The sequence below is a fragment of the Crocuta crocuta genome, unplaced genomic scaffold, assembly GCF_008692635.1.
Source record: "Crocuta crocuta isolate KB4526 unplaced genomic scaffold, BGI_CrCroc_1.0 scaffold248, whole genome shotgun sequence".
Lineage (NCBI taxonomy): Eukaryota > Metazoa > Chordata > Mammalia > Carnivora > Hyaenidae > Crocuta > Crocuta crocuta.
In genome coordinates, this window is record NW_027532409.1 from 5,003,382 (window position 1) to 5,017,026 (window position 13,645).

The window sequence follows — 13,645 nt, forward strand, 5'->3', positions numbered from 1 at the left end:
AATCAATGGTTGCCTGGAGATGTGAGGTGGAGGGAGAGGAGTTATGGATTACCATGGGGTACAGGGACACATTGGGTATGACAGATACGCTTGCTGCCATGCTTGTGCTAATGGTATGGCAGGTCTACACATACACCAAAACTTATCAAATGGCATACTTTAAATAGGTGCAATTTACGCCGGAATGATGAATACCTATGAAGTCTGATGGAAGGGCTCAGGCAGGTCCTTCACCATTTCCTGCCAAGTAATCTTGCTTCAGTTTAATCTGCCTTCTCAGCCCACAGCACTTTCCATTTATGAAGAGGTAACGCCAGCCTGGAGGGCTGTTGGAAGGATTACTTTGTGCTCTGAAGCGTTTTTCTGGTTCCCAGAGAACAGGTGCAAACACTATTCTCCGTCGAAGAAAGAATGGTAATATTCAGTGAGTGGAGAAAGGAAACACTTGCTTATTGGACAAATAACCAGCAAGATATGTGTGTGCAGCTTGGGGCACAGACCCTATACAGCCCCATCAGGAAGCACAGCCAATTTCTAAAACGTTTGCATGATTCTTTTGCTTTTGCAGTTGAATCCCAGAGACTGAAAGTCCAAAGAAAAGGCTCTAGCTCACCAAAACAAACAACAAAAATCGGTGAAGGGCCACAAGGATAAAAATGCAATCGCGTTTGGCCCTTCACAGGTGGATGAGGAACAAAACCAATACGAAACAGGCTAAGAAGCAAGGGAGTAAAATTTCTTCCAGGTTTAAAGGAGTTCCCCAGGCTGGCCTACCTACCTTTACGCTCTGGTACAAGCTCACAGTCCAGAACCGGGCCTGCAGTTGCTCACTGTGCACATGACATACCATTGTCATTTTATTTACGTTCTCTGTCAGAGATGATTTTCTTTAGATTAAGGAAAATCTTACTGAAAAGCCTCAGAGGGAAAAAAAATTGGTGGTTCCTAAAGAGACGTGTCTATGTAGCCTTCTCTTTCTTTCTTCTTCTTCTTTTTTTTTTTTTTTTTTTTTTTTTTTTTTTTTTTCTNTACACAACCCCAAGCTGTATCGGTACACATCCCTTGGGATCTCAGTGGTCTCTTCTCTTTCTAACTGGAACAGGGTTTTACAACAGAAGTAATAAGCTTCATGTCAACATTTTCAAGGAAACTGACAATGTAATTCTTCTGTCTCCCACTGGCTTTGTTGTTTCTTAAAGAACACTGAACCATGTGAAGCAAGGACATCCTGTTACAAAGTGCTTTGCGGTGGCAAGAAGCAAATGATCTGGAGTACAGTCTATAATTAAAGCTGATATATTGAAATCCTCTATTTGCAAGTATCTTACCAAAGACAGGCATCTGTAATCAAGAACATAGAAATGGCAAACCAGTCTCCATCCAGGGAGCAACGAGGGCATTTATAGGTCAATCCTCAAGTCCGGATAAATTCTAAAAGGGCCATCCCCCATAAGTATAAGTTGGTCTTTTTTTTTTTTTTTTAAGTTTATTTATTTATTTTGAGAGAAAGAGAAAGCTAAGGAGGGGCAGAAAGACAGGGGGAGAGAATCCCAAGCAGGCTCCGTGCAATCTCAGAAACCATGATCATGACCTGAGCAGAAATCAAGAGTCGAAGCTTAAACGACTGGGCCACCCAGGTGCCCCAAAGTTAGTCTTATTTCTGTGAATTGGACTCTCTGAATCTGATCATCCTGTTAAACTGCACAATAAAATGTGACTTCCCTAGTTTTTCTTTTGTCTCAACTACCTGACTACAAAAATACCACTTGGTTTCATTATTCCTATCTTAACCCTTCCGCTGCCAGCCAACGACCGTGCAAACATCCTCACTGTAGTGGAATTCTGGACCAGCAAAGCAAAAGAATGAGGCCAAGCTACCTGACCCACAAGGAGCAGTACTGTCTCCACCAGGGGAGTGCAGACAATATATACACAGCATATACTGCCCATATATCTTTTCTCTTTCCTATGAAGATCATATGACTAAATGAGAAATTCCTTTTGGGGGGGTTCCTATACTCGAAGATGGCTAGCTGCTGCTGCTTCCACAGCATGAGTTCCATTTTTAAATATCACCTCAACACTCTTTTCTTTTCCCAAATGTCTTCATCTGTCCTTTGACAGAGAAAAAACAAAAAACAAAAAGCTTTTTTTTTTCTTATTGATTCTGTCAAGCACTGTAAAGTCCAAACACGCTTAACACAGGAGTGAAAAAGAGTCACCCGACAACTAAACTAGCGCCTGGTGGGAAGGCAAGGCAGAGGACAAAGGCCTGTCCGGAAAGGGCAAAGAGGCAGGAAACGCCCTTACAGTTCCTACAAACAAATGCCGAGAGATACAAACCTGCATGAAGGAATTTCTCTGGACCTCGAGTAGAAAGGTTGTGAGAAATGAATGCCTCGGCCATAACCCTGAGATACCTAGGAGGCTGGTGGAAGAAGAGCGTTGAGAGGTTCAAGTGTCCCAAAGGGGGATCAAGTGAAGTGCGGACACTTGTGTCGGCTTCGGTTCTGCTCCGCAGCACAGCCCAGGCCAAACGGGGCAGCGAGCCCAGGGCTCCAGCTGATGCCCAGCTTCTCTGGAGCCTTGAAGATGAGGTTCACAACCACCCTGGGGCCTATGTTGTGTTCTTCGGACGTTAAAAAAATCTGATGGAGAAAAACTGCACTAAATATACGTAGGCAGAAGACTGAGCTCTCAGCTATATGGCTTTTACTAACTCACTCCTCATTCTTTGGGTCTATGCATGGGGTTTGCTAGAAATTCTACAAACCAATGATTTTAAACAGCAAAAATGTTTCTCAGATCTTTCTCATTCATTTAGAAGAGATTTGCTGGGAACCTAATGTGTATCTGTGGCTAGGCACTGGGGACACAAAGAGGGTGACAACCTAGTTTCTGATCTCAAGGGTCCTAGGGTACAGTCAGAGACAAAAGATGCCTACCATGCAGGATGATAAGTGCTCCCACAGAGGAAAGCACAGGATGCTAGAGCCTAATCCTCAGCATCTGACAGCGGGTGGCTGGGTATGAGGACTGGGCTGGGGAAGTGACTTAGGGGGAGAGGATTCTTAAATAAATTTAGCTTAATCATCAAGTGTTGAGGAGGACAGGGAGCAACTGGAACACTCATACCTTGCTACGGAGAGGATCTAAAATGATACAATCACTTTGGCAAACAGCTTGGTAGTGTCTAATATTGAACTTACATTTCCAATATGACCTAGTCATTCCACTCCTAGGTATTTACCCTAGAGAAATGAAAATACATGTTTCTCTAAAGACTTTTAAGCAGCTTTATTAACAAATAGCAAGACACTGGAAACAACCCAAATGTTCACTGATAGGCGAATAATAAAAAAACAGACGCACCGGGATGCAAAAATATAATGGAATACTACAAACTCGAACAAGAACCAGACTACTGATAGACGCAAAATGAGAAAAATCTCAAAAACAATCTGTTGAGTGACACAGGCTAAACAAAACACGAACTAAATGAATTCAAATTTAAAAACTGGTACTTGATTCAGTCATTAGGAAACATTTAAGTCTGTTTGGAGAAACTCAGGTATGGGAATCTACTCTTTCAGCTGCAAACTGTATGAAATCTAAACACAAAGCAAGTACTTTATGAGAATTTAGTGCTGAGCTGAGACGTACATACGCACTAGACTGCAAGGACCAAGGATGAAAAAAAGTAGCTCAAGAATGCTTTTTATCGATTATCTGTCGAAATGATTTTTAATGTATTAGGTTAAATAAAATACATTATTAAAATTAATTTTGTTTCTTTTAACCTTTTTACCATGCTACTACAAAATATAAACCTATATATCTGGCTTGCATTCTATTTCTATTGGACAGGGCCATTTTATATTTTCTTTGCGTTAAAAACAAAGATGCATTCAGCTGTCAAAATTAAAACTGTATGCTTAAAATGGGTGTGTCTAAGTGTAAATAAATTATGCTTCAATAAAGTTAAAAAATATTAAATTGGGTACTATATACCTTTGCATGGGTGTGTAATATGTGTGTGTGCATAAATGACTATCTTGCTGATGACCTTTCCTTACCAAAAATTAGAAACGTAAAGAAACAAATTCACAGACACACAAACTAGTAAGAGGAACAGTTCATTTAACGCATTCAATTATACTACAATTATTTAGTGTCAGCCTGCCATTCTAGCAATGGCTGCCTATGTATACTTAGTGTTTTTCTCCAAATCCTGTCTTGTTCCTCTGTGTCAGCCTAGTACTTAACACAGTAAGTTAACACAGTACTTCGCCGGTATTTTAACAGCTACAGAATTGTCCCAGACACTTTACATATAGTGTAATTTCCACAAAATCCCTGAAAATTTGGCATTGTTACTCCCATTTTTCAGATGAAAAACTGAGGTCAGAGGTCAGAAGGGTTAGAAAAACTCACCAAATATCCAGAACTAGTAAGTGAAAGAGCAATGTTCCAAGTCTACATGGACCTCAACTCCAAAGCCCGGTCTTCTATGCGGTCCCACACCGCCACCTTTCCAGGTGGACATTTCATGACCGCTGAATGCCTGAATCACAGTAAAGAGGGGCAACGGAACCACAGACATCTTCCTGAACATCTAGAGTTACAACCTCCAAGTCCTGAATGGGCTTCTCTCTAGACGGAGAGCACCCTGGCAGCTCCTGCTAGGAGATCAGGATGAATCTAGTAGGAAAAAAAATTCCCTCCCAATTACACTGTCCATTTGGGAGTCTGAAGAAGAAAAAGAACACAGAACAAAGAGCATGGGAAAGAGAAAAAAAAGGGAATGCTGAATCTGCTAAAAAATAAAAAAAGCTAGTTAATGCAAGAGAATTAATCTAAAAGTAACTTCAGCATTCAAAAATGAGAAGTTGGGAGATCCTACAGAGGTACAGTTTCTAAGGCTCTGGGAGCACCTTCTTAATTAGGCTCCCAGAATCTCAGCATTCCTGTTTGAATAATCCATATTTCTGGTTATTTATTCAGCTCCCCACTGCTGCACATTACCAAGCCATATGCTACAGGAATACATCACTTCATATTTGCGCTCAACCATCCAAAGACGCTGGCAGTTCAGACCTTTAAGAAGCTTAGGGAAAAGTCCCTGTAGAGTACAGTTTTAAGGTTAGAAGGCCCAGGAAGCCAAATGCATCTTCTTTATATGCTATTTACTTGAGAGAAGGTGGGTCATTTCAACAAAAGGACAGGCAATTAGAAGGGTAAAGGAGATAAACAAACAAAAGACTCAAGAGAGTAAAGCTAGCAAAAATCAGCTGAACACTAAAGGCTTCCGAACAATTCCAATGGCCCTCTCTGCACTTTAAAATAGATTTTTTAAAGCAATCCCACACAGGAAGATTTCCAATCAATCCAAGGTCTGGTACACACTACACACACAAAAAGGTCTACTGTGCCCCCACCCAGCCTTATGCAGCCTTTACAGAGGAGATATTTTAGAAACATATCTGGTGATAATCTTACATACAAAATAGTTTTAAGCAAAAGCATGGTCATCATTGAATCTGTTACAATATCAAAACAATGGAAATAGTCTCAATATCACCGAAAGAATGCTAAGAAAGCTCTATCTCCTTAGAGTCTGTGATGCAGTTGTTGCAAATTCTCACAAACGTCACGTCTCAGCATGGGAAATGCCATGTTTCAAAAGTTTAAAAAGAAAGAGTATAGAAAATTACCTGTGTGACAGGACTAAAAAACTGGTAAAAACAAAATAATTACAGAAAAAAAGCGTGAAAGAAGCGAAACATCCAAAGCTGGGTCATGTTTGGGTGGCAGACCTATTTTTTCAGCTTCTTGGAGGCAGGAACCTGTCTTCCTCATTTGGGTGAGCGCAGCCCTTAACAAAGTGTCTTTTAGCAGCGGCTCCACATGTCTATATTCTAAATTCTATTCAATAGATACATATATCAAATTTATATAAAAAAGACTTTTTAAAGAAACAGCTTCACAGAGTTTTCAATATACATGAATAGAAGTGTCAAGGCTGCCGACTCTAGGTCAGTTTCACAGAGTAATAATGATTCAGGTCTTCCAGCCACACAGACATGCTCTAGTGGCTCTCAGTTTGAAAAACAGTCCCTTGACCACACACCAGCCCTGTGTCTGGCTACCCACTACTCCCATTTCTCTACTACCTTTCCCAGACAGATTTCTCAAGAGTTAGTGATACAAGTTACCGTCCATTACTTCCACCATGAGGAATCTGTGAAATATACTAACCATGATGTCCGCTTTAAATACTTTAAGGAATTAGAGCATAAATAAGAGGAAGATATATAAGGAACGTACTGTAAAGGAAAGCTCTAGAACTGTCCTGCACGTTTTCATCTCCTATGCTAGCCACACAGCACATGTGCGACTCATAGAAAATAATATACAATGAAAAATGTGTATAAGTAAAAAATATGGTATTTCTGTCCACCACAAAAATACCAACATATGGCACAGACAGGTCTATGAGGGATATAAGGAAAACGGGGCTAAGTTTAAAAGTTAACATAGGGTATGTTTGGAAGGTCACAACGAGGCTTCCCAAAACCAACACAGTTTTAAAAGAAGGAGCAAAACGACATGTCCCTTCAATGGAGTGGTTATATTACCAACTGACACGACCACAGGGCACAAATAGACCAAAATGTACTTTGTATTCATCCCCTCTAACTTGAGAGCAGCCAGCACGCAGGCGCGCACACCCTCCTGAAGGCCTTACCGTTTTACATTATCTAGCAAACTCAATGGACTAAAAGACCATATAGGTACGGGTTCTGGAATTCAGACAACAGTGAGGAGCTGGACAAAAAAGATGGAGCGCTAGGAGATAAGACACGTACCTGAGCATGAGATTCATCAGCTGAAGCCCCTCGCCCTTCAGGAAGCGCTCGCGATTGGAACTGAGCATTAGGCAGGAACAGAGTGAATCAAACAGATTCTCCATCATCTCCTGCTCCTCGGCTGTACTAGGGTTGTGCCTTTTAAACACCTGTCAAGCAAAGACATCAGAAAGCACAGAGCCGTAAGAGAATGTACTCCCGTCTGCCAGCGCTTGGCAATCCCCAAGCCTTCCTGTCACGGTAACCCCAACAACTGAGGGAACGCAAGCTCGCTGGACAGAATTCGCATCGGTTTCCATTTTAGAGAAACTGAACTTTCTGATTCATGGGTATTAAATGGCTACCAGTTCATACAAAAAAAACCAAAACACTCAACTGACCACTGGGTCCATGGGTGATTGATGGTTCGAAGGAGTCAGATTAAACACACACACACACACACACAACACAACACAACACCAAAACCCTTTTACTGTGAAACGGAACGCAGATATTTTTTTAAAAATGCCATAAAAGACAAGTATGTCTGAAACCAGCATCCAGATCAAGAAATAACTTTGGCAGCTACCTCCAAAGTCCTCCCCCAACCCACCCACACCCCACTGCACACCTTCTGAAAGAAACTACAATCCGGAAGGGCCAGAGCCTGAGGAAGTTTCTGGAGCCCTCTGTCGGGGCTACTGAAGGGCCTCACGTGGCAGCTGTGGAGCTAAGGCATGGGGAACAGCTTGAAGCAGAGTACTGTCTCTGCCAGAGACGTACGGCATGTTAAGAGGAAAGTCTTTTTAACGGTACGTGCATACCCATAGAGTCTACTACAAAATGATCAACAATCTCGCAGGAACAGGACTAAGCACCTTCCCAGAAAACTGGAAACAGATTCGCATTTCAAAGCTCTATTTTTTGGGGTGGAGGCCAAGCCACTCCGGCTGCTGGCACCACGATGGCAGCTGTATGCAAACTGACATCTCAGACATTCCCAACACTCCAGATTTTATCCAAATGATCTATTTTCAGTCCTGGTTTTGGAACAGCGCAGATGAGATCTGTGAGAAGAAATCCTCACAGTGTTTCCAGAATGCCAGCAGGACAACAACATTTCAACTAGATTTACGTTTCTTTCCAGGAGGAAATGGTATTTCCTAATGTCTTATTCCAGTTTCTGGTACCCTCCCTACCNTGGTACTCCTTGAGCTTTTCTGGATTCCAAATGGACAGAATGCACTTTACTGGCAGACTGAAAGGAAAGGAAGTAAATAATCTTGGGAGTGGGTCAACTCAAAATAATTCGGTATTCTCGGCCCAAGAATATACACTTAAGCAGGAAGCATGCTTCTTTTGGACTGACAAATGCCAGAGGACGGCAGGCGGGGTTGGTGGGGAGACCCACAGCAGATACATCGTGATATCTGGTCAGAAAGAGCAAATGACTAAGAAAAGGAGGCAAACGATGCAGCTCCGAGGTAACCTCAAACCTGCCAACGTACTCCGTACGGCTTGCATCACATGGCTTGTTTCTTCCCACAATTTCCAGCTCCACCTCCCATTTAAAGCAGGCCATGTATCTTCATGGCAGACAGGAAGCATAAGAATTACTCACGGATAACTGCTGAAGAAGCACATCAATTCCATCTAGCTCCCCAAGCAATTCCCTGTTTTCTAAAAGGGGAAAAAAATAGAAGGAGAAAAAAAATGAAGCTAACTGTCAGATTTTACAGCCGTCTAACACTGATACATCAGCAAACAAAATCAATACGGCTTGACAGAGTACAAAAGCTGCACAGAGAGCGAGAGGGAGAGCAAGGGGGATGCCAAAGGCAAGAGAGCTTGCTGTCATGATCTGAAACAAGCCTGGCTCCTATCCTAACAGAATATCAATACCGAGAGGGAGCCTCACCATCGTTGTCCTGGAGCAATATGGCCAGCACTTCACTACAATACAGTTTGTTGGCATCGAAAGGCATCTTTGCCTGTGGAGAAATAGGAGAAATGAGAAGAAACTTTAAGGGGCCTTGCTCCCTTCCCCAGGATGAACTGTTCACAAGAGCTAGGATCTAAGATCTAAGTTCGAGAGAAGTTGAACTTAGAAAGCCAAAAGACAGGTTAAAGGTAAAAAAAAAAAAAAAGTCTGCCTCGGCTCTCAAGAGATCAGACTCACACAATACACAGCACAACCATAAATGGCAGATGTACACAATGGCTCTCACATTGCTAATGCCCAGGTATGAAAGTCACCTCCTCAGTGAAGCCTTCCCAGATTCCAGGTTCCCCATTTTGAGTCCAGAGCGACTATCTACCACATAGTATATATTCAAACGTGAACTAGGTGAATGGTTAAAAGTTTTAAAATCCATTAAGAAGCTTTGTTCACATATTACAATCATGAAATTAGGCTATCAATTAGCCAACAGATGATCAGAGAAGGTGAAAAGAAAGCAAGTTCTTATTTAGCTTAGTTGAATGTATTTATAACAAAGTAGTTCCTTTTGGATTTTTTTTAATGCTTAAAATTTAATTTGAAACCATAAACCTATCTGCTCGTGTGCCATAATCTGCCTACTATTTAAAAAGGAAACCACATTAAAAATGCAGAAATGTGTTAATATTTTAACACCCAAATTACTACCCACAATTCCTTCCCCGCTGCACGGTCTGGTACTTGGTGTTTCAGGGGGGACATATCTGCAGCAGAGACCATCTTTTACGACCGTCCACAGTGTGGCTTCGCTGGCGAAGCTCCAATAGCTCACCATTAACAAGGTACCTCTGGATAAAGGTGCACAGAGAAGAGCAGACCTCATTGACGTGCTTTTATTTACTGTATCCTTGATCCTTAAAATGCAGGCACAGCGACAACAACTGTTAATCAGCAGCAGCCTTGCTACCTGCCCAGGTTTGTGAAATGACAAATAATTTCTGTACCTGGAAAGGACAGGGGAAGTGTTCATCTCGGAGCTAACACTTCCATCACCTTAGTGCTATTCGCGGTGCTGTTTGGACATTGATTTTGTACTCAAGGAGGAAGAGTGGCCTCTAATGAAGCAACACCCAGCAACTTTTCAGTTTTCTATGCACGTCTTCCTTGTCAGGCCTAAGTGCACCCCACAGGGTTTCAGGAAGCTGAGCATCCTAGGTTAAAAGATCTGTAAATGCAAAGTCTTACGTGTACTGACTGCTAGGTATGCTCCCTGGGCAAGCTTGAGGCTTTCTTTCAAGAAACTCAGTATAACAGCCAGAGTTTAAATGCAATCTGAGGTGTGTTCCACTTTAAGGAAAGCAGTTTTATAAAGACCAAAACACAAAAGTGAAAGGCCAAGTGGTGAGCATCTCTACCAGAATCAAGGACTTGCTAATAAGATTACTTGCTCAAATTATTTAAATGACAAGTATTGGTATTTGAAATGATTTACAGCCATAGTATCTTCGTTATTTGTACCTATTCAAGGGCCAGGGCTCTTGTCTGAAACAAGATACACTTTAACTAAAAGAAGCCAAAAGACATCAGACCACTAGGATCATAGCCTTTCTGTGGTTTCAATGCCTCTTGTCCCCTATTTGATTTTATAAATCCTGTCTCCATGATAAGGGGGAGATATCCTCTGGTCTTCAATGAATATTGCTTGGGCACCTGCGATACACAAGACCAAAGGACCAAATGTGAAAGCACACAGGTGAATTAGACGTGAACCTCGTCCACTGTTAGGGCATTTAAAGATGTTACACTGAATGAAAATTAATTTAAGTAATATAGTCACGTTTTAAAAGAAGCAGCAGAACATGAACCCAGGATCGACACACCTCAGTTTGACTCATGAGCGTGTATGACCTATGTGACAAATCTGCAGTTCCCAAACTGCGTGTCCAGGTAGCTGGGGGGTCAAACTGAATTCACAGGGGCACCGCAGGATTCTTTATAATTTCCAAAGAAAGCACGGTGACACGGGGCATCTGCTGAACACTGCACTAACTACTAGCTCCGGGTACACTCTTTCGATGGCCTCCTAGCTTTGCGAAGCTGGGTTGCGGTGGCTGCTGTAATAAAAGAACTGTGTGCAAAGCACCATGGAACAAGAATGAGGGTGGTAGTGTTCAACTGAATTCCAAGGTTTGAGAAGCTGTGCAGTTACTCCCAGGGTACACACACCGATTAGTAAGTAAGCGTGGCACTTAAGTCTAAAATAGAAACATTTTTTCTTTTTTTTAAGTGTTTATTTATTTATATTGAGAGAAGGAGGGGAGGGGCAGGGAGAAAGAGAGAGAGGGAATGCCAAGCAGGTTCCATGCTGCCAGCACAGAGAGACCAACGGGGGACCTGAACCCACAAACTGAGAGATCAGGACCTGAGTAGAAACCAACAGTCAGATACTTAACCCCCGGAGCCACCCAGGTGCCCCAAAATATTTTTTAATTCATCACTTTTTTCTGTTAAAACCTAGGTCCTTTGAAAAACTGGCATGAAGAAGGAATTGAATCAGAACGTCAAAATGATTAGGTACCATGACTCCCCAACACTGAGCTCTAAATGCTTCCGAGTCTGAAACGGGTACCAGCTGGGAAGTAACCTGGCAAGAGGGGGAGGCTTTGGAGGCACCCAGGCCCCATGCCACAGGCGGGCAATCACTTCCCCTCTGTGCAATGCTCTTCGCAACTGTAAACTGGGGGCAGCAGCACCACTTGGAAGGCTGTTTGTGAGGATAAGAAACGACATATACGACGGGCGCCTGAGTGGCTAAGTTGGTTAAGTGTCTGACTTCGGCTCAGGTCACGATCTAATAATTCGTGGGTTGGAGCTCCACGTCGGGCTCTGTGCTGACAGCTCAGAGCCTGGAGCCTGCTTTGGATTCTGTGTCTCCCTCTCTGCCCCTGCCCCACGTGTGTTCTGTCTAGGTCTCTCAAAAATGAATAAATGTTAAAAAAAATTTTAAATAAAATAAAATAAATGATGTATATGAAAGACGTAGAATAATGCTTTCTACCTAATGAACAGCCAACAAACAACACTCCCATCATACGGGGAAAACTGGCAATGATGGTAACAACCAAGTAGTTTAATCTTGTGGAAAAGAAATAAAGGAAAGTGTGGGAAGCTGCGGGCCAGGTGGGAAGGAGGAAATCTCATCTTTCACGTCTGTCCAAAGTCAAAAATCACCAAGGATGTTTTTATTTCTACTTAAATCTCAGCCAGAGATGATGGCCTCCAGGTTTACAAAATATCCAACTGCCAAATTACAAGGACATTCAGTCAAAATCAGGAGAAAGGAGAATGCATTTAGTAGGCGTAGTCTCCTGGAGTTTGCAACTTTAGCCACCAGGCCTTGAAGCTTCTGGGCTCTCTTCTACCCGGGAGCCTGGTGATCCTAAATCTTTCAGCTGTCAGAGTAATTACAGAGTCAAGCACAGGTTTGGACTCAGCATGTACTAGCCTCGAATAAAATTAAACTTTACCTTTTTGGGAGCTGCTGCTTTTTTGGAAAGTACAAAACAATTATGCTACCACCCACGGCCAGAGGCTGCCGATTACGTGCACAGCTCACCTCTGATACCTGGAACGCATGGGGTGGGTTCGGTCACATCTACGGCTCTGTGCCAGTGCTGGAGTAGACTGTGCCCTGTAAAATCCCAACTCCGGGTCACAGGAGGCTAAAACCTTCCCACCAACCAGTTGTACATGTAGTGTAATGTAGCTGACTCTCAATTCATTAGCTCATATGCTGAATGTTGCAACTGCTTCTGAAACACTGATTTAATTGGGAAACCAAAGAGAATCTTAATTTTGTTTCTTTAGAAAAGAAAAAATAAAACTCTGGGGTTTTGGTGGTGTTTTCAAGAGCACACAAAATCCTAATGAGTCAGTATTCCCCATGAAAATGAACTGTAATGCAATCTCTCTCACTCCTGTTATCTGCTCACCTGCCAAACCACTTACTGCAATCATCTGCAATGGGTTTCATCCTCATTAGGGCAAATTAGTGACATTTATCTATGAGTATCTCTATGGACTGCTAACCTACCAGTACAAAAAGAAGACTCACCAAGGCGCCACTCACTGAAAATTACCCAAAGACGACTGAATCAATATGGGATGATCAGTTAAATAGCAAGGTTTAGCAAGCAATGTAATCATACGTATTCCAGGATGGTGGTTCTCAGATGTTACTGTGCATTCAAATCACCTGGAGGACTTGTGAAACCAGAGTGCCAGTCCACCCCAACATGGGCGGGTTTGGCGGGTCAAGGGGGAGGCTCAAGAACCTGCATTTCTAACAAGTTGACAGGTGATTCTGCCATCCCTGGTCCTGGTTGGGAACCACACCTTGAGAACAACTGGGTGGAGAAGCAAATATGGATGAAAACACAGTCCTTGCTTTTGCTTTTTAAAGAGCTGAAGGATATTTAAAGAAAGACAGGGGCGCCTGGGTGGCTCAGTTGGTTAAGTGTCCGACTTCAGCTCAGGTCATGATCTCACAGTTTGTGGGTTCGAGCCCCGCGTCAGGCTCTGTGCGGACAGCTAGCTCAGAGCCTGGAGCCTGTCTTCAGATTCTGTATCTTCCTCTCTCTCTGACCCTCCACTGCTCATGCTGTGTCTCTTTCTCTCTCTCAGAAATAAATAAAAACATTAAAAAAAAAAAGAAAGTCAAAGAGCACACATAATATGAAAGTCTGCCAGGTGATGAAGAAAAGATGCTTCATGAGGAGAAATGTCACACAGTTAGAGGCACATGTTACAACACAGATCTGCTAACTCTCACAAGAGAACCAGTATAGAGGAAAGTAAA

The 13,645-nt window shown here is 42.5% G+C and overlaps 1 protein-coding gene across 1 annotated transcript in view; it reads right to left on the reverse strand.

Annotated features, from left to right (window-relative positions):
• The window catches only part of CTNNBL1 (catenin beta like 1), a 161,039-nt gene that overhangs the window by 78,935 nt on the left and 68,459 nt on the right, over window positions 1-13,645 (reverse strand). Inside the window, exons 8-10 of the mRNA XM_077778830.1 lie at window positions 8,767-8,839; window positions 8,470-8,528; window positions 6,870-7,018 (exon numbers count right to left, since the gene is read on the reverse strand). Of these exons, the coding sequence (XP_077634956.1) occupies window positions 6,870-7,018; window positions 8,470-8,528; window positions 8,767-8,839 (281 nt within the window). The remainder of the gene's footprint in view (window positions 1-6,869; window positions 7,019-8,469; window positions 8,529-8,766; window positions 8,840-13,645) is intronic.